Source organism: Propithecus coquereli, unplaced genomic scaffold (assembly GCF_000956105.1).
Source record: "Propithecus coquereli isolate 6110/MARCELLA unplaced genomic scaffold, Pcoq_1.0 Scaffold26, whole genome shotgun sequence".
Classification (NCBI taxonomy): Eukaryota; Metazoa; Chordata; class Mammalia; order Primates; family Indriidae; genus Propithecus; species Propithecus coquereli.
The window spans coordinates 2648164-2669676 of NW_012148174.1; the positions used below are offsets into that span (position 1 = coordinate 2648164).

The 21513-nt window shown below is 37.5% G+C and overlaps 1 protein-coding gene across 1 annotated transcript in view; it reads left to right on the plus strand.

The window, feature by feature from the left end:
• The window catches only part of THAP9 (THAP domain containing 9), a 19549-nt gene extending 4369 nt beyond the window's left edge, over positions 1-15180 (plus strand). Inside the window, exons 2-5 of the mRNA XM_012647171.1 lie at positions 2162-2357; positions 4178-4481; positions 5669-5819; positions 13106-15180. Of these exons, the coding sequence (XP_012502625.1) occupies positions 2162-2357; positions 4178-4481; positions 5669-5819; positions 13106-15080 (2626 nt within the window). The 3' untranslated portion in view covers positions 15081-15180. The remainder of the gene's footprint in view (positions 1-2161; positions 2358-4177; positions 4482-5668; positions 5820-13105) is intronic.
• The last annotated feature ends 6333 nt before the right edge of the window (positions 15181-21513 follow it).

The window sequence follows — 21513 nt, forward strand, 5'->3', positions numbered from 1 at the left end:
AGGTAAAGGTAGATTCCCACGAGTAGTATAAAAAAGGCATGATCGACAGGAGAAAAAAATGGATTCTATTATGGTGTAAACTAATTTATTGTTGCATATATGATCTCAAATTGGTTTAGGATTTTCTTGTGCTAGACATGGCTTTAGACTAGAGAGACATGAATTCCAATTTCAACTGATAATTTCCTGGTGGCTATCCTTGGCTCTGGTCTTGGTTTCATTTTCTGTAAGCCAGTAAAAACCTGCCTTAGAGAGTTTTTGTAAGACTAAAATCTGAGTCTCTAAAAGATACATATAGCACAATGTAAATGCTTTAAAAGTGGTAATTATTATTACCAATTTAATTTTATATAGAACTCAAAGTAGTCATGCTAGTTAGACTACATTATATCTCAGCCTTTTTCATGACATTTTGCACATAGGCAATAGTTGCTGAATATTATACTGTGGGGCAAACCGGTAGCATTGTTTGGGGCCGACTTAAAGTAAACTACTCAAGGGCTCCAGGTGTCCTAGGCCACCCGTGAGCTAAGAGGATCGACAGCTGTACTCACCAGACATACCAGTTGGGAAGCTTTGTATCAGAGGATCAGGGGAGAAATAGAACGTGGAAGACCAGTAAACTTCGATGGTTCCTTGCATGGTTAGAGACTTTACCCCATCTGTGGAAAAGCTGCTTTGCAAACATGTGCCATTCATTCCGAAAAGAGACAGATCGCCTCACCTTCATTGGAAACACAATTCTGTTTGTGTTCTCTTCATCGAGTAGCATCATCTTCCGGGTACAATAAAATGAAAATACCGGAAACAGAATTAGTTGTTCCTAGGAAAGAACAAACTTTGGATCACACTTCCCAGCTTACAAAGTGCTTTTGAACGCATTCATAGCCTCGTGGACTCCCACTCTAGCCCTGTGAGGAGGCTCAGAGATTGACATGTGTCTAATACCTCATAGCTGGTTAAAGGTCATCGAGGTTTAAATACAGGTTTTCCAATTCATTGTTCTTTCTCAAAGTGATTAAGAGAGTATCTCAGAATGATGTTTCCCCAGACTGCTATATTATTTCTCTACCAATTAGCTGAGGAAAATAAAATTTTCACCAGTCTCAGTTCCTAACTACTATGGGCTTTAAAACCTAAAAATGGATACAAGGCACACGGCTCCCTCTAAATCTGTCTCCAAGATAAGTCAAAGAGGAGAGTACAGAAAGAATAGTTTTGTGATTTTCATTATGTTAATATCACAAGTTTCTAAACATAATAATTTGGCTGGCATTGAAAAATAGAAAAATGCAAGGTAATTTTGGTAAGTAAGGCTAGGAAAAAGTAGTGCCTTCAAAAAAAAAATAGTAAAATCGAGTATAGTGAATGTACTTGTTTTCTACTGCTCCGTAACAAATCACTTCAAAATGCAGTGGAAACATCTCACACAATCCTGAGGGTTAGGAATGCAGGAGTGGATTAGCTGGGTAGTACAGGGTATCTCATAAGACTGCAGTCATCTGCAGGCTGAAGGGTCTGCTTTCAAAAAGGACTCACAGGGCCTTTGGCTGGAGGCCTCAGTTCCTCTCCAACTAGACCTCTCCACAGGACGGCTTCGAACTTAGCAGATACCTTCCCCCAGGGCAAACCATTCAGTACAGAGAGTGAGGAGGAAGCCTCAGGCCCTTTCGTGATCTAGTCTGTGGTCACCCACTGTCACCTCTCTGCTTTTCCATTTCTTAGCAAATCACTAACACCAGCCCGTACTGGAGGTGGGTGGGCCAGTGGGTGGGGGGAGTTAGGCTCTACTTGAAAGGAGAAACATCAACGAATTTAGGGGCCTAGTTTAAAATTGCCACAGGAAGGGAAAAGATACACGTGTTCTTTAACCCTTCGAATTTGAGCAGATTCTGTTAAGCCGTAGGGAGCGAAGACAGAATGCAGTCGGGTGCATGTGAGACTGGCCCTCATACACGCTGACGTCGACAGAATCACCTTAGATAGTGAGTTTTGGATTCAAAAAAATCTAAGAACTTTGAAAAATGAAATCAGATAAGTAAATTAAACTTTTAATGGACTGGGCTTTATATAAAGCAGTTAAATAATGAGTTTATACAATGCTACTGTAGTATCACTATAATATTTTCATGTTAATGGACCTTTAATATGATTGTTACAGATTTCCAACTGACACCATACAGCGCTCAAAATGGATCAGGGCTGTTAATCGTGTGGACCCCAGAAGCAAAAAGATCTGGATTCCAGGACCAGGTGCTATACTGTGTTCCAAATATTTCCAAGAAAGTGACTTTGAGTCCTATGGCATAAGAAGAAAGCTGAAAAAAGGAGCTGTCCCTTCTGTTTCTCTATACAAGGTACTTAAATGTAGGTGTGTAAACAAGAGTAAATTTTACCGGGCCTTTCAAAATGAAAATAGTTCACATTATAGCTAAAATCTACAGACAGAAAATCAAGAGTCTTAAAATAAATCCAGTAATAGATTTTAAATGCTTCAAACATAAGTTTTTTTTAAAAAAAAAAAAAATAGCATCTTTTCTGGAGCTTTTAAAAAAGTATATAAATGCAAGTCATTTGTCTAGATGTGTGTAAATATTACTAGTTAATCACAGAAATCAACTAGTAGATATAAACGGCCTTAGAATTCAGGCTTTTTCTTAACTATGAGACAGCTTTCATAATACTTTGAAATTATCTACCTTTTTTTGTATCTTACTGATAATATTATTGATCTTGACCAAAAAATACCTAATAATTAGGATTGATACAGGAAGAAGTATACAGAAAACAGGAGATTTCTACAAGTAAGTCACTAGTGTTGGTGTGACAGTCTTATGTTTCTTATGATTGTTTTTATTTTATTCTTTACCCCTTAACCACAACCCTCATACGTGGCTTTCTGCACAGTCTGTAATAGTCATCTAATTGTTCTATCCTGACATTAGCCTTACCTTCCTCTTATTCGTAAGTCTCCTTCTTTCAGTACTGGTTTATCTCATTCCCCTATTCAGAAGTATGTAGTTAGTGTCAAATTCAAACTCTTAATTTCCAAGAGCTTCCTGTTAATTGATTTGTGACTTTTTAACTGCCCTGGATTTTCTTTTCAAACCACATATACTTACCCACTATTTCTGTGATAAATTTACCTGCTTTCATGCTTTTGTGTCAAATCAATTTATTTATCAAGACCTACAATAGTCCAGGCATTGTATTAGAAGATTTACATAAATTATTGTATCCTCAAAACAACATTGTATTATTAGCCACCTTTTACAGATGAGGACATAAGGGATTGTAAGGTGTACATGACAGCTAATAAGCGAGAGAGTTAGGATTCAAACCCAGGTCCACCTTCATTCCAAAGCTATGCTCTGTCCACATGCCTTCTTTTTGTGCAGATAACTTCCCTGTCTTCTCCATTAAACCACGGTATTGTACCTTCAAAGAACAACTCAAAACTCACTTCCGTGAAGCCTTCTCAAATTATTACCACCTTTCTCTAGTACTTTAATCATTTCAGAAACTTTCAACATCATATTAATACTTCTGTATAGATCCTCCAACCCCCCCCCTATTTACACTGTCCTACAGACCAGCGGTCCCCAACCTTTTTGGTAGCAGGGACCGGTTTCATGGAAGACAATCTTTCCCTGGCGGGGGGGGATGGTTTTGGGATGATTCAGGCACATTATACCATTACATTTATTGTGCAGTCAGACATCTCTGCTAGTGATGATCTGTATTTCCAGTCTCTCGCCAGCGCTAGCATCACCGCCTCAGCTCCACGACAGGTCATCAGGCGTTAGAGTCTCATAAGGATCGCGCAGCCTAGGTCCGTCAGATGCTCAGTTTACAGTAGGGTTGGCACTCCTCTGAGAATCTTATGCCTTATGCAGTGATGCCAGCGACGGGGAATGGCTGTAAATACACATGACGCTGGCCTGACTGCCTGCCCCCCACCTCCTGCTGTGCGGCCGGGTTCCTAAAGGCCACGGACCGTACCGGGGTTAGGGACGACAGCTATACACTATGTCTTTTTAAAAATTCATAGATGATGACCTTTTCTTTCATAACTATCCAGAGCAACCAGGTGAGTGCTTTGTATTTAGTAATATTTTTACAGATAATCTAACGTGACGATTTCTAAAATAAACTTAATTTTGTATTTCCGTCATAGGTTCCTCAAGGTGTACACCTTAAAGGTAAAGCAAGACAAAAAATCCTAAAACAACCACTTCCAGATAATTCTCAAGAGGTTTCTACTGAGGACCATAACTATAGTTTAAAGACACCTCTGACAACAGGTGCAGAGAAACTGGCTGAGGTGCAACAGATGTTACAAGTGTCTAAAAAAAGACTTACCTCTGTAAAAAACTACAGGATGATCAAGAAGAGAAAGGGCTTACGATTAATTGATGCACTTGTGGAAGAGAAACTACTTTCTGAAGAGACAGAGTGTCTGCTACGAGCTCAATTTTCAGGTATTTCCCATAGTAACCTGAAATATTTACAAAATACCTATTTTTCGGAAATACCTTTAAATATATACTCTGCTGTTGCCTGTGAAAACATGCTTTCATCTGGACAGTGAAAATTCTCCATAGTGTGAGCAAGAAGAATAAAAAGAAATTGCTAAAATTCTTTTCTATTTTATGGTTTCTCAATTATAAAAGTAACATGGTTATTATAGGAAAAGCAAAGAAATATTTAAATGATAAAAATAATGCATAATCCCACTAATCAGAGATGAGATCGTATGGTTTATAAAATTTTGTATTCTGTCCTCTTTTTATAATACCTCTTACCCATGCTACCAGTAAATAATTTTAACTGCTATGTAATTTGTCACCAAAGTCTTTTTGTAGTGGAGTTGAACTAGATAATTTTCAAAATTTCTTTGAACTTGGAAATTGTATATATCTCCACATTTTTTTAAAAAATATACGATAGAGTAGATATATAAATCTATGGAAAGACTATCCAGTCCTCTTTGTGAACTGGGATATTTCAAGAGGGGCAAAATAAGAATTTCCAACTTACTCTTTGATGAAGGCAGCAGAGATCTGGGCTTACATTCTGAGAAAAGAGAAGGATGTTCTGTTTCCAGAAACCAGTAGGTATCTCTGAAGGAGGAGAATATTTTGTGTTTCTTTAAGAAGGAAATAGAGGTAATAAATAGGAGCCCCCACCAGGAACAGTGGATTTTTCTTTTTTCTCTCTCTCAATGGCAGGCAGTGGTCTACCAATCTGAATAGTACCCTGTCCCTAGAAATGTTTCTCATATCTAATTTTCACTCTCAGATAAATAGTAACCAGAGAACAAAACAAATGTCCTCATAATCCAGAGACTTAATTTTATATAGTTATTTCATTTTCTTCCCTGTTCCTCTAAAAGTCTCTACTCAGGCCGCCAGTGAATAGGAAAACATGATTCAGGTTGACACTTTCTTCTTCCCTCTCACTGGTGAAATGATTTAAGATGAACACCATAAACTGGTGAAGGAGCTGAAAGTGGATATGAACCTCTGAACAAACTCAGTTAAAATGTGACTGTATTGTATTTGAATTTTGATGCCCAGTAAATTTTATATCCAAATGCTATGATCTGTACTTGAAAATGTTACTATTAACATTTTATCACAAAGAATAAATACGTTTATTTTAACAGATTTTAGGTGGGAGTTGTATAATTGGAGAGAGACAGATGAGTACTCCACAGAAATGAAACAATTTGCATGCACACTCTACTTGTGCGGTAGCAAAGTCTATGATTATGTAAGAAAGATTCTTAAGTTGCCTCATTCTTCCATCCTCAGAACGTAAGTGAATTATATTTTAGATGCTAAATAAATACATTCTTTTACCGCATTTGATACATTAAGGCTATTAGTACTCATACTCTCATTTGTTAGTCCATTTTCAATTTTTTAAAAACTTCTAGGTGGTATTTGCATATTATCACAACAGCAGTATTTCACCAGCAAAACGAAGACACATAGTCTGACAAAATGTTTGCATCTCCCAGATACCAGAGACACTCTGGGCGACAAAATCTGAATCCTGGAATATTGGAATTTCTAGCATACTTCAGCAGTTTTAATATCTGACGATCCTAGAAAATCTAGAACAGTTCTGGATAGATAACCATTGGTCTGGGAAAAGCACAAAAATGTACATTTTTCATAAGCACTGCAGTTGATGCCAGTGTAGGTTGTCCAGCGACCAAATTTTGCTTAATAATTTTTTAGTATTTGTGGTCAAAATACCTAGATATATTTATAATTCTCTTAGTGTGAAGCAAGTAACACATGACTTTCTAGTAATGTCTTATAAATTTATATCTTAATGCTTAATTTTTATTTTTTTTACCACTGGTTTTACAGAATTTTTTTTTTTTTTTTAAAGAGCGAGACTCTCTAGTCACCCAGGCTGGAGTGTGGTGGCATGCCTTGAACTCCTGGTCCCCAGGGACCTTCCTGCCTCAGCCTTCTGAGTATCTGGGACTACAGGTGTGTGCCACTATGCCTGGCTAATTTTTAAAAAAATTTTTGTTGAGATGGGGTCTTGCTCTGTTGCCCAGGCTGGTCTTGAACTCCTGGCCTCAAGTGATCCTCCCACCTCAGCCTCCAAAGTGCTGGGATTAGAGGCATGAGCCACCGTGCCTGACCTATAGACTCTTTTTTCAAAAACATGAATGAGAGCAGTGGCTTATGCCTGTAATCCTAGCACTCTGGGAGGCTGAAGCAGGAGGATTGCTTGAGCTCAGCAGTTCAAGACCAGCCTGAGCAACAGCAAGAGCTATTTTTCTACTGAAAATAGAAAAAATTAGCTGAGCATGTTGGCGCACACCTGTAGTCCCAGCTACTTGGGAGGCTGAGGCAGGAGGATTGCTTGACTCCAGGAGTTTGAGGTTACAGTGAGCTATGATGATGCCACTGCACTCAGGGCACAGAGCGAGAATCTGTCTCAAAAAAAAAAAATACGAATGAAGATTTTCCTCCACACACTAATAAAATAATACCACTAATAAACAATTTAGAAATAGGAGAAAAGGAAGGAAAAATTCATTGTTTCTATGCATTATATGTAAACAATTATTATTAACATTTAGAGTATTTCCTTCCAATCTTTTTTCTGTGCTTAGATTTTCTGGTTTTTACATAGTTAGAATCTTTTGTATATAAATTTCCAAGCTGCCTTGTATCACCTCAGTGTACATGGTTTTTATCCATGTTATTTTGAACTCTATAGACAAGTTTTAATAGCTGCATAATATCAGAGTTAGCCTCCTTAACTCTGGCATTCTCCAACTATTAGACATTTCTATTGTTTCCATTTTTTGGTTGTAATTGCTATTTTATATATTGAGGTGAACATTTGTGTAGGATGCTGTCTTCCATAATGTGATTTTACCATTCAGGATAGCTATTGTACTTATTTATCAATGTCCACTTTCTGCTAAGCAAGAAACATTTTTATAGACACTTTGTTGATATTTCTCCTCTTAACATCTTAAAAAAATTTTTTTCCTTATTGATATATAATAGTAGTATATATTTTGGGGGTACATGTGATAGTTTGATACGTGCATACAGTGTTGTAATGATCACATCAAGGTAATGGGGATATCCGTCACCTCAAACATTTTTCTTGGGGGGAATCCTACACCTTTTTTAGTCCAGTACTGTCTTCTGCACTGGTCTTAAAGCATTACTTGGTAGTTTTTCACTGTGGTTTATGTAAGGTATTTCACATGACTTCTCATCTTTTTTTTTCATGGTTTTCTTCATTTCCCATAGTTGTGCATCAACTCCTAGATTAGATCTTCCTGGAAATTCCAGCTCACACTTAACTTTTCTCTTCATGTCATTTTGCATTTTGTTACCTCTGCAGTGACATTATATATTTACATTTATGATTCCAGTACTCAGACAGTTGCTTATTTCTTGGGATACTTTGGCTATAACTAAGGTACATTGTGATAATAATATATGCTTGTTATAAAACATTCAAACATCATGTAAACGTATAAATACCAGAAAGTGAAAAACACGATCCCCTAATCCCCTAAGATAAACTACTGTTAGCAGTTTGGTACATATCCTCCTAGACTTTTGTAAAAAAATCTTGTTTCTATTTATCTATCAATAACATTTTGTTTTAATGGCTGTATATTATTCTATTATATTAATGGTATCTAGATTTTATCCAAAAATATCTGAGTGGTCAAACATAGTTGTTTTTGGTTACACTTCCATTCATTTTCCCATTAATAACTTACCTGTTTTTAACACAGCTATGCTTAAGTATCAGATCTTTATAATCATCATATTTAATATTCACTTATTCAATAAATATTTATTGATCAGGAGCGGCCAGTGAGGCAGGAGGAAAACCAGGAGATTGTGATGGCCTAGAAGCCAAGTGTAGAAAGTATTTCAAGGAGGGAGCAGTCCACTATGTCAAATGCTGCTGGGAGATCAGGTAAGATGAGGACAGAGAATTGGCCATTGGGTTTTTCAAGATGGAGGTCATTGATGACTTTGACAAGCAGTGGAAAAGCAGTTGCAGGGAAGTGGTGGAGAGGTAAACCTGGCTGAAGTGGGTCCAGAGAGATTGAAGGTGAAGCAGCAAAGAAAATGATTATGGACTCTTCCAGGGAGTTTTGCTGTGAAAGAGAGCAGAAAAATGGGTCTCTAGATAGAAGGGGACATGCATCGAGGGGAGGGTGTTCGCTGAGATGTCACATGGCCCAGCATGGTTGCACGCTCATGGGAATGATCCAGTAGGGAGAAGAAAATTGGTGATGAAGGAGGGAAAGGATAATTGTAGGAGGATGATACCCAACACTGTTGTGGATATGGGAACAGTTCATCCATTGAAACAGGAAGAAAGGCAGAAATACAGATTAAATAGGTTAACAGATGTGGTGGCAGGAGAGTAAGATTGGTTACGTTGCCACCATGTTGTCCAGGCTAGACTCAAACTGCTGGGCTCAAGGGATGCTCCTGCCTCAGCCTCCAGATTGGCTGGGACTATAGGTACGTGCCATCGCACTCGGCTGGAAAATGAGTTTTTGTTCGATTGCTTCTATTTTCTCAATGAAATAGAGTTACTGGCTGAGATATAGAGAGGGAGGCATTATAAGTTTGGGGAGAAAGAAGAAAATGTGACTTGTCACCTCAAGGACCAGAAAAGTAAAGGACTGGAAAAATGTAGCACCAGATTTGTGGTCAAAACTGTTGTTTTTTCACTCTGTAATGATGGAGAAACAATTAAGATGGTTTACAATTAGATGATTACAGAGCAAGCTCGCCTTAAATTTTTAAAAAACGCTTGGTTTGGTTGGATAGGCATCTCACTGATTTCTAATTGTCGTACATCTTTCTCTAAATTCTTAGCTACATCATACACCTCTCTAATTTTCTCTGTACTCACGTTGGATCCTTTTTCAATTCTCCCTGAATTCTTTTTGTCCAAAACCTTTCCAGAGCTGTGTTTTTTTATAATTCCAGTGCTTTGGGTCTTTAAGATAGCTCGTTTTCACAAAGCTTTTGTAATAATATCCTCAACTTTCCTTGTTTTAATAATAGTAATACGTTTAGGATGCTCTTGATCACAGAAAATGCTGGCACAGTTGTTCCTTATTTACATATTTTTTAATGTTTATACTGCCATTTAGTAAATCGACTCCCTCTTATAGGTTAAGTGCTACGAGAGAATCAAAAGCAAATAACAGTGGGAGGAACTAATAGTCTTACAGAAAAACACTTAGCTCAGCCTTGGATCTCTGCGATTATATTTTTCCCAGGCAGAATTTTAAGCCACCCAGCTGACTCCCTATAATCATTCCATAACTAAGTTATTAGATATTGGTTTGTTAATTTGAAATATCATGTTGATGAGAATGTAAATTGAAATTGGCTTAACTTTCTGAAGGACAATTTGGGAACATAAATTTTAAATTGACCCCCCCCAATTATGTGCAACTGAAATCCAAAATTTGTTTTTAATTTCTTACTAAAGTTGAGTTCATTTATCCCCATAAGTGCATAAGTAAATTTACCTCTGCACCCTACTGCTAGGACTTACACGAATGACATAAATATATACGTGTGTGTGCGTGTCTGTATGCATACACACAGTGTCGTGCTGTTTATGTTGTCTAAGAATTGAAATGTTCCTCCATACAGGTTGGTTAAATTATTTACGGTTTAACTATACTATGTTATCTACTGTGTACAGATTTAAAATGTTGCTGTTGGTTAATATTAAGGACATGTAAAAATGTCTGTAACATTACTATTAAGTGAAGAAAAACAGGTTCAGTATAATTTTTGAAAATTATATCTAGGTATGTATACATAAAGACATATAGAAGACTAACTGATTTTTACTTCTTTATATTTTTCTGTATTTAGTTTTTTCTTTAAAAAAAGGAAGGCTGTTTTTTATGATCAGAATTTTTTTTTTTTTTTCATTTTTGGGGGAAAAACGGGGCTTAAGAGAGAAATTATTCGTTTCCCTGCTATTCTTACTCACAAACTTGGTTTGGTTATACCTGACTCTTAGTTATAAAAACTTTAAAAAACAAATCAGTAAGTCCACATATCTTTCTGCTTGATGTTCAAGACATTGATCTAGTAGCCGTGGACATTAAGATACCATGTAGATTTCCCTTTAAAAATCAAGCTCAGCAGAATATAAGAGTTCTTTTTACCTCATTTTAAAGAAGACTTTTACATGGGGCAGTAAGTAGTTTATTATATACAGCATATGCAAGACAGTATCTGGTATCATTTGAGAATCCTCATGCACAGAAGTAGGTCTCGCTGTGTTGCCCAGGCTGGTCTTAAATTCCAGGCTCAAGTGATACTCCTGCTTTGGCCTTCCAAAGCTCTGGATTATAGACGTGAGCTACTGCAACTGGCCCGCCGTATTTTTAAATACAAATAATTGATGCTTTTGTCGCCTAAATAGATTATAAGCTACTTACAGTCAAAGTATGTCTTTTGCATCCTAAAAGTGTGTTTTTCAAATCCATTAGTGCATCATGAAATCAATGTAGTGGGTCATATATGCCATTAAAGTGTGTGTGTATAAATATGTGTGTAGAAGTAGGCTGGGTACAGTGTCTCATGCCTGTAATCCTAGTACTTTGGGAGGCCAAGGTGGGAGGATTGCTTGAGGCCAGGAGTTCAAGACCAGCCTAAGCGGGAGCAAGACCCCATCTCTACAAAAAATAGAAAAATTAGCCTGGCATGATAGCACGTTGCCTGTAGTCCCACTTACTCAGGAGGCTGAGGCAAGAGGATCACTTGAGCCCAGGAGTTTGAGGTTGCACTGAGCTATGATTTCGCCGCTGCACTGTAGCCAGGACGATAGAGCAAGACCTGTCTCAAAAAAAAAAAAAAAAATTACAGTTGTCCCTCAGTATACGTGGGGGATTGGTTCCAGGACCCCGCTCCCCCTCCCCAGTATACCAAAATCCTTGCATACTCAAGTCTTGCAGTTGGCCCTGCAGAACCTGCATATGTAAAGAGTTGTTCCTCTTTATACTCGGGTTTTTTAATCCAAGAAGTGTATAAGTGGACCCACACAGTTTGAACCTGAGTCATTCAAAGGCTAACTATATTCACACACACACACACACACACACACACACACACACACACACACAAATATGTATACATATGTGAAAGTTCATGGTACACAGTAAGGGTGAATTTGGTTTATGAAACTTCTAGGCTGCAGCTAAAATATTTAGAAAGTCCCATCTTGAAATACTTAGGGAAGTACATTAAAATCTCAATTAAATAGAGGTTTCTTCCTGTCCAGGCTGCCTAGATTATAGCCCAAAAATCAGAAATTTAACTGAAAAAAAGACATTTGATTTATAAAAGTATACGTCAGCTACTGATGAGCACACCTCAGTCTCTCCCTCAGGATCCATTTAATCTTATTATACTTACGTTTTTTATAATTTGTTTAAATTTTTGTTTTGTGAGGGACGAGGTCTCACTATGTTGCTCAGGCTAGACTCGAACTCCTGGCCTAAAGCAATCCTCCCACCTCGTCCTCCTGAGTAGCTGAGACTACAGGTGCACACCACCGTCCCCAGCCCGTTTGATCTTATTCTAGATGGTTACTAAATGAGGCCCTTTTCTTTCCTGATCTATAACAAATGAGAGTAAGCAGAAGTCAGAAGAATTGTGAACACAGACACTAGTAATAGGAAAGAATAATTAGCAGTCTGAGAATGGCAGGGATACTACGGAAGACTTGGCAAGGTATCAGCGCAGGTAGGTTGTATGGGGCAAACAGGTGCCGACGCCTTACATGTCCCTGATTGTGAGGCTGTAAAGAGTGAGGAGAGCACTAAACCCCTAGGCATCGGGAAAGCTGGGCTTCACATTTGCCCACGACTAACGGCACAATATGGGCCAAGTGGCTTAACCCTGTTAGGGACTGGCTGCCGCCCCCCGCCACCCCCCACCCCCACAGGGAAGAATCGTCTTCATGAAACTTAGAGGGTGGGGCCATTAGAGCAGGAGGTGAGCGGCGGGGGAGCATGCTGACAGCCGCTCCCCATGGCTCGCATCACCGCCTGAACTCCGCCTCCCCCGTCTGCCGGGCTGCCTGCCATCCGTGAAACCCCCGTCCCTGGTGCCAAAAAAGATGGGCCTTAACCTGGCTTAACCTCTCCCTCTGTCCCAGCTTCCCAGTCTGTAAAATGAGGTAGCTGTACTAGATGTTCCCAAAAGTTCCTTCCCCTTCAATACATTTTCTCATTTCAGTGAATTTACAGGTAAGGCTGGTTTAGGATCTACATAAAGAGATCAATTAAAACAAACTGCATAGTTGGTTTGTTGGCTTTTTAAAGAATAAAGGAAACTTAAAATACTAGTGCTTTGTGTTTCTCATTTCCTATATTGTCTATTTTGTTATAACCACATGACTATATGTTTGAAAATGTAGAATTTGGCTACTTAAGCTTACATTTCTACAGGGAGACCACTTTAGTAGTACCATTTAAGGCATTTTCCCTTTTATCTTTTTATTTCTCCATTGAAGTTTTATATTTTTCGCTTTTTATGTATCCTAGGTGGTTATCCAGATGCCAACCCAGTCCAGGTTTCGATAGCAACGTCTTTTCCTTCCTTCAGCGAAGAGCAGAGAAGGGAGACCAGCTGTACCAGTACTGTTCGCTGCTAATAAAAGGTGTGCCTCTCACGCAGCAGCTCCAGTGGGATCCCGGCAGTCACAGCTGGCAGGGGTTCATGGACTTCGGTCTCGGAAAACTCGACGCTGACGAAACACCACTCGCCTCAGAAGCCATCTTGTTAATGGCGGTGGGTATTTTTGGTCACTGGAGAACACCTCTCGGTTATTTTTTTGTGAACAGAGCATCCGGATGTTTGCAAGCCCAGCTGCTTCGCCTGACCGTTGGCAAACTGAGCGACACAGGGATCACAGTCCTGGCCGTGACCTCTGACGCCACCGCGCACAGCGTGCAGATGGCGAAAGCGCTGGGGATCCACATGGACGGGGACGGCATGCGGTGCACCTTCCAGCATCCGTCCTCGTCTAGCCGACAGATCGCTTACTTCTTCGACCCCTGCCACTTGCTGGGACTGGTAAGAAACGCGTTTCAGAATTTTCAGAGCGTTCGTTTTATCGGCGGCACAGCGCACTGGCAGCACCTCGTGGCGTTAGTAGCACTGGAGGAACGGGAGTCAGCAAGCACGGAAGGAGTCCCCAGCAAACTCGCGAGCTTGAAGAATCACGTCCTGAAAACGAATCGTGCCGCGCAACTCTTCAGCGAGAGCGTAGCCAGCGCGCTGGAGCACTTGCTGTCGTCGGGCCTGCCTCCCTTCCAGGACTGCAGTGGCACCGTCCACTTTCTGCGCTTAATTAGCAATCTCTTTGACATTTTTAATAGCAGGAATCGTTACGGGAAGGGACTTAAAGGGCCTCTGCTGCCTGAAACTTACGGTAGAATAAATCAGGTGTTAATGGAAGCCAAGACTGTTTTTGTTACGTTGTCTGACACTAGCAATAATCAAATCATCAAAGGTAAGCAAAAACTAGGATTCCTGGGATTTTTACTTAATGCCGAGAGCTTAAAATGGCTTTACCAAAATTACGTTTCCCCAAAGGTCGTGCCTTTCCCGTATCTTCTGACTTACAAATTCAGTCAAGATCACCTGGAATTATTTCTAAGGATGCTTAGGCAGGTATTAGTAACCAGTTCCAGCCCTACCTGCATGGCATTCCAGAGAGCTTACCATACTTTAGAGACCAGACACAGATTTCAGGATGGAGCTTATCTAAGTGAAGTCAGTATCTTTGACATTTCAGTCGCTCGACGGCAAGACTTGGCCCTTCGGGCAGTTCAGCGTCAGCACGGTGTCAGCACGGCAGAGACTCTCTTTCACAAAGAGGATGTTTGCCAAGACTGGTCTGACTGTTCGCTAAGCGAGGCTTTGCTAGACCTGTCAGACCACAGGCGAAATCTCGTCTGCTACGCTGGTTATATTGCAAATAAGTTATCAGCTCTTTTAACTTGCGAGGACTGCGTCACTGCCCTGTACGCGTCGGACCTCAAAGGCTCTAAAATCGGGTCACTGCTATGTGTTAAAAAGAAGAACGGTTTGCATTTTCCTTCAGAAAGTCTCTATCGGGTCGTAAATATTTGTGAGCAAGTTGTACGAACCCATTCAAGAATGACAACGCTTGAACTAGTTCCTAGGCAGAGAGAGTATCTTCAACAGAAAATACTGTGTGAGCTTTCTGGGAACGTTTATCTTTTTGTGGATTTAGATGTGCATCTCTTTGACGGAGAAGTGTGTGCCATCAATCACTTCATCAAATTGCTAAAAGATATAATAAAATGTTTCTTAAATATCAGAGCTAAAGACGTAGCTCAGTGCCCCTTAAAACATCATTCAGAAAAAATTGAGATGGAAACGTTATCAAGGAAACACTGGTTATCCCTACAGGATTACAGATGTTCAAGTTTTGCTAATACTAATAAATTCAGGCATTTGCTGTGTAATGATGGATATCCATTCAAATGAGAGACCTAAATATATTAACACTTTTATTAAGAATACTTAGTCAACACTTTTTTTAAAGTTCCATTTGCCATATTTTATAAATTGACCATTCTGCACAGTGGACAAGCTTGTAGTTTTGACTTATTAGAATTTCTAATTATGCATATCATAAAATCTGCTCATACTTTGGTATGTCTTGCAGCATTTATGAGTTTTCCAAAACGTAGAAAGCAGTAAGTCAGTGGGAGCTGACTATCCAACAGGTGTTATCTTTGAACTTACTACTGTAAGACTGAGTTATATGACCGGACATACTTTTAACCTGTTCAGTCTACTTTATAAACAAGAATAACAACTAGGAGTCACCAAAACATTGACTGCTTTTAAGAGTAGACTACGTTTCCTAAAAGAGCTTTGGTTTACAATTCTTAAGAATGTCCACAGGATGCCTGTAAAAGCTTGAATATAATTTTTACTGAAATATGAAAATTAAGTTGTGGTTTGAAAATTAGGCTAAAGCAAAATATCAAATCCTGCAAAAATCTCCTTGTCCCAGAGTATTCTAAACTAGAAGTATTTACACTTTGTCAGGCAGAAGGTAAAGTACGTGAGCCATGAGATTATTCCCTGTGCCGCAACCAAGCTGCACGATGCAGTCTAGAAGAACACAGGTGATGTGATTTTTCACTATTCGTTGTCCCTGGACTTCAAAATATTACTTTAGAATGATATAATAAGGTGGATACTTACTTGACTCCCGTTGGCAGAGCCCAGTGCTCATCGGAAAATAGGGAGAAGCCTTTGATTCAACCTCTTTCCAAAGTCTACTCGTGTTCGCACGGAGGCTAAAATAACGAAACACATATTCAGTGTTGAGTGGATGATGGGATATCATACCACATAATCAATCTAAAGATGGTCAATTGAGACAATGGCTATGAAAAAAGTTGGCCTATTACATAATGGATTTTTTTCAGAAATTTAGGAGAAGCTTAAATAATCTGAAGATGGAAGCACGCTGAGGACAAATTTCTCCATTCACTCACATACCCACATTTGAAAAGATCAACAGAAAAACAGAGGTACGTATACTTCCACAGAAGGAAGTATTTTAATGGATGGAAGAAGAGACAACACATTATTCACCTGTGTTTGTAAAACCTCTGCTCTTTTTTGTCATTGAATAAATGTTCACAAAGTATCGTTAATCCTAATATGCAAATTTAGAATTGTAAGAGATTAATGATTTGGTAAAAGCATATTAATTAAAATTCCTCTTAAAAAGTATATTCTGATATATTTGTTTATTCTACCTCAAACAAAGGTTTTTGTTTTGAAACGCAACCAGTGTTGTACTAGTTTTTCAAAACCTATTATTGAGAAGTCTGCATATTGTGGTTTTTGTTTTGTTTGCAAGTAGAATTGAGTTTAAACACACCAGAATAAATCTTATTTAAAGCCTGTTTGTAAATCACTGTTACCTTATTGCTCATATAAACCCAAGTTTTCTACCTGATCTTTGTGTAAAGCAGGGTTCACATCTGTAGTGTCGGCTGTTCCTTGGTGTTGCATTTGACGTATGTGCTAACATCGTCTGTGTTTGAAGAAATTAGTATTTTGCATTATTTCTTTAAGTGCTGGATAAATTGGGCAAACACTGAAGATAATAATATTTCCTTCACTGCCTTTAGCCCAGTTCATTGCTCCTTTGCTTGTGAAAGGGTTTAAAGTCTTATATCAGATTTACTTGATATGCTTGACAGTGAAATAAATTATTCATTTATATTTGATTCATTTATAGGGTAATTTGGTTATAATTTCTACTCTGCATCTTTGTGTCATTTTATTCTCTTCAAAGAAAAATGTTCCCTTTAAAAATGTATCCTTCCTGCTTTCCAATAAATAGCGCTGGGACAACTGGATAGCCACATGCAAAATAATGAACTCAAAATGAGTCAAAACTTAAATGTAAGAGGTAAAGCCAGCTGGGCATGGTAGTTCATGCCTGTAATCCTAGCACTTTGGGAGGCCGAGGCAGGAGGATTGCATGAGGCCAGGAGTTTGAGACCAACCTGAGCAACACAGTGAGACTCCCCACCCGTCCTCTACAAACAATATTATCAAAAATTTAGCCAGGTATGGTGGCTAGTGCCTGTAGTCCTAGCTGCTTGAAAGGCTGAGGCAGGAGGATCTCTTGAGCCCACGAGTTTGAAGTTGCAGTGAGCAATGGTGACGCCACTGTGCTCTAACCTAGGCAACAGAGCAGGAAGGTAACACTATAAAATTCTTAGAAAATAAATTAATCTTTGAGACTTGTATTGTATTAGATGGTGGTTTCTTAAGTAAGACACCAAAAACAGAAACAGCAAAAGAAAATAAATTGGACGTCATCAAAATTTAAAACTTGTGCTTTGATGAAGGGATACCATCAAGAAAGTGAAAGACAATCTATTGAATGCAAATCATAAATACAAAGAACTCATAACTCAATAAAGGACAAATAACCAAATTTTTTAAATGGGTAAAGAATTTGAATAGACTTTTCTCCAAAGGAAATATATACAAATGGCCATAAGACACATGAATGTATGTTCACATCAGCCATCCAGGAAATGCAAATGCGAATCACAATGAGATGTCACTTCACACCCGCTAGGATAGCTATAAAAGGGTAGATTAAGTATTAGCAAGATGTGGAGAAATTGGAACTCTCATACACTATTGGTGGGAATGTTAAATTGTGCAGATAATGCAGATGCTTTGGAAAATAGCCTGGCACATTCTTCAGAAGGTTAAACAGTTACCTATGAGCCAGCAATTCTACTCCTAGGCATATCTAGAGAAATGAAAACATGTCCACACAAATAGTTGTACAGGAACTGCTTAGCAGCATATAGCGAAGAAGTGGGGAAAAACCTAAATGTCGACTGATGAATGGATAAATAAAAATGTGATCTATGCAGTGGGTCATACAGAAAGTGCATGTTTACCTTATAATGAACTGTCGAAACTTTTTGCAGTGACTCATTTATTCTAGTAGTTTTTAACCTTGCTAAACTCATTTATTCTAGTAGTTTTACCTGGTTTTTCTATATACACAATCACATCGCCTACACATATAGTTTTATTTATTCATTTCCAATCTATGGGACTTTTTTCCCCCTGCTGTGTTGCACAGTGACCTCTAATACAGTGTTGAATACAAGTGCCTTGCTCCCGGTCTTAGAGGGAAACTTGTTCTTCACCATTTGTATGATGTTAACTAGAGGCTTTTTGTAATGCTCTTCATCAGATTTAGTGCTAATAGGTTGCTCAAGAGTTGCTTATTTGTTTTTTGAATCATAAATGAGTGTTGAATTTTGTCAGATACTTTGCACCTTTTGGAGGAAAAATTTTTGAAAATAATTCACAAACCATAATATTTACCCTTTTAAAGCATACAATTCAGCAGTCTTTCATATAATGACAAAATCATTTTCTGCAACTTTTGAGATAATCATTTAGTTTTTCTTTTGTGCTGATACAGTGAATTAAATTGGTTTTTTTAAAACTATCAGATCAACCTTTTATTACTGGGATAAATCCCACTTGGTCATGTATTCATTTTATATGTTGCCAGATTTCATTTACTTATATAATAAAGTCCCTATTACCTTATTAAACAGTACCCCGAATATACTTGTTTTCTTATTGCTTTTGAATAGAAACTAAGAATGGTTTGAATGTTTTAAATATTTTCATAAAATTTACCATTTAGAAAGAAATTTGTTTTAAAAGCCTTTATAGCTTTCATCGTATAAAATCACTTGGATGAAAAAAAGCTCACACTTTGTCTACAGATAAAATGAGCATTAAAGAACCCCTAACAAGAAGAAAACAAACCTTAAATAATTTGTAACAATAGAAAATAACTCCAGTAGTCAAGACTCCTTAGTTGATTGGCTTCCCTCTGCTTTGGGTGGCCACACCAGAATTCCTATGTAAATGCTTATGAGGAATGCAATATGATCAAAGTTAGGGCTGGAGGCTCTGGTTTGAAGCTTCATTTACATAACAAGCATTCATTTTCTTAACTATTTGTGTTACAGAACAATAAAAATAGAAAACTTTTCTACAGGTATTTTTATTCACATTTTACATAAGACTGAGAAAATGGCAGTTGTTCAGTATCAAAAAATGGGAGATTAAAGCAGCATGCTTCCCCCCCTCCCAGAGTCTGGAGAAAAGACCTACAGGTTGCTTTTAGTTCTTCAGGGAAAAGGAAACTAGGAAACGTCTTCGTAAGAACATCACACGTTAAAAGAAAGTAGATTTTGTTCTCTTAAAAGAAACAGTGGGAAAAAGGGAAGACATATATATTTTCATTCCAAAGCAATTTATGTTCATGATAATTGGGCAAAATGGTAGAATTTTTTAGTTGTGTGTTTTCAGAAGTAATGACAAATTGACTTGAAAATCAGATAATTTAAAAGGTTTCTTGCATGTTAAATGGTTAAAAGTGGTGTTATTGGACTAAAGAAAAAATGCAAAACCTTTTTTTATAGAATAGTATAAATGTTTATTTTCTGTATGATTTACTTTGCTGTCCTGTTTTTACAATATAGAAAAGTGTATTCTTTGAATAGCTCTAGTAAATATAAATTTAATCTTTCTACTTTGGGATGTAAATAGAGCTAAAAAATTATATACCCAACCCTCCCCAAATAGTCTTTTAAAATCGTTGAATTAATGTGGCTATTCAGAGTTCAGCAATTTGATGCAAATGCCTAAATACAAAAAGTTGTTTAGTAAGTACTACACAGGAAGGAAAAGGCTTAATATTTTGGATAGCTTCTTGGAAATCAGAAAAACTAGTAGCATTTGATTGCACCTTCAAATTTTTACAAGCAAAACATTCTTAAGCAATGCCATCATACATAATCTACAATTGTAATCGAAATTTCACAAACATTTTCTGCACACTGTATATAAATACACATCACAAAGGTGCAATTAGAATTAACACAGAATATGTACAAAATGAACAAAGTTTAGGTTTAGACCAAAAACTTATTGCAATCTTTTGAAAAATAACTTGATTAGATATTATTTTATCCTCTTACACTAATTTACATTTATACAAATTTTAATTAAACAGATTGAGGTGCTAAGAATGTTTGCACTATCTACATTTAAAGTTACTGCACTATAATTTTATAAATTCAAATTTCAAAAGGAAGATACTTTAATGAATAACGGAATCCTCTTTTGGATTACTTAAATTTCTATTGCCTATATCTTGCCTGTTCATATGAACATATATACACACTTAATACATACAACTATAGAGTCCTTGTAGGAAATGTAATAATCATATACTAATAATTACTGAGGATTAAGGTACCTAACAAAATGCCTGAATTCCAACATGGTTTTTTGTTGTCATAAAATCAAGAGTCCTATTATAATAGGCTCTTAAATTCATAGAGTTTTGGAATTACTGAAAATGATTTAGATTATTTTAGTAATTACAGAGAAACACTCACACCTGCAGCTTACCAAATCACTGGCTAAAAATAATGCCACATTTCCCTTATAAAAAGAATTTTTCCTGATATAATTTTCAAAGCTTTGTTAGGAGGCCCATTTCAGTAAATCAAGTAAGAGTCGTGCTGGTTTGAAACCTCTCAGTTCAAAAGTCTACAAAGAGAACTATTTGTATAGATGAAAAATCCTTCTCCAATTCATTTTGTACAGCTTCAAATACTCTTTATTTCTTCCTCTAGGCCAAATTTTACACTTGATAATTATGTGAGGTTCTATATTGTCACTACATAATAATATGTTTACTTCTACTTACACACACCTCTCACTTTAATAGTACCCAGTAATCACTTTGACAATTTATTATCATTTCAAGTACATACCACCTCTTTGAAAGAAAACTGGAGACATCCCAGAGCATTTGTTAGCCATTCCTTATTATAGAAATATATTGTCCATCCTCCGAGAATTATGTACTGTCCCTTAATATTTTATATGGTTTTTTTTTTTTAATTTTTTTGTTTTAAAAGTGTACCTGGGGCTTGCTTCTCCTTCTGACATTCCCAAAGTGACAACGGGATATTATTCCAGGATCCAACCTAAAACGCTGATTTTTCTTTAAAGGATAGTGCTTTTCTAAATGCAAAATGTCATCTGAATATGTTCCATAAGAATTTGCTTATGTTGGACGTTCTATCTCAACACATTCTAGATCTAGTCCTAAAGAATGATCGGATAGTAACCACTGCTGCTTTGGCTTTTTCTACTGAACAAAGTCATACAACACCATACATTATAAATTGTAGTAATTTATAAATGTTCTTTGTCAATAGAATCAGAAGGATAGAACATCTAATTCTTAAGAAACCCAAGCAAATCAAAAATCTATATAATACAATAAAGAAAAATTCAATTTAGAAGGGGCATAAGC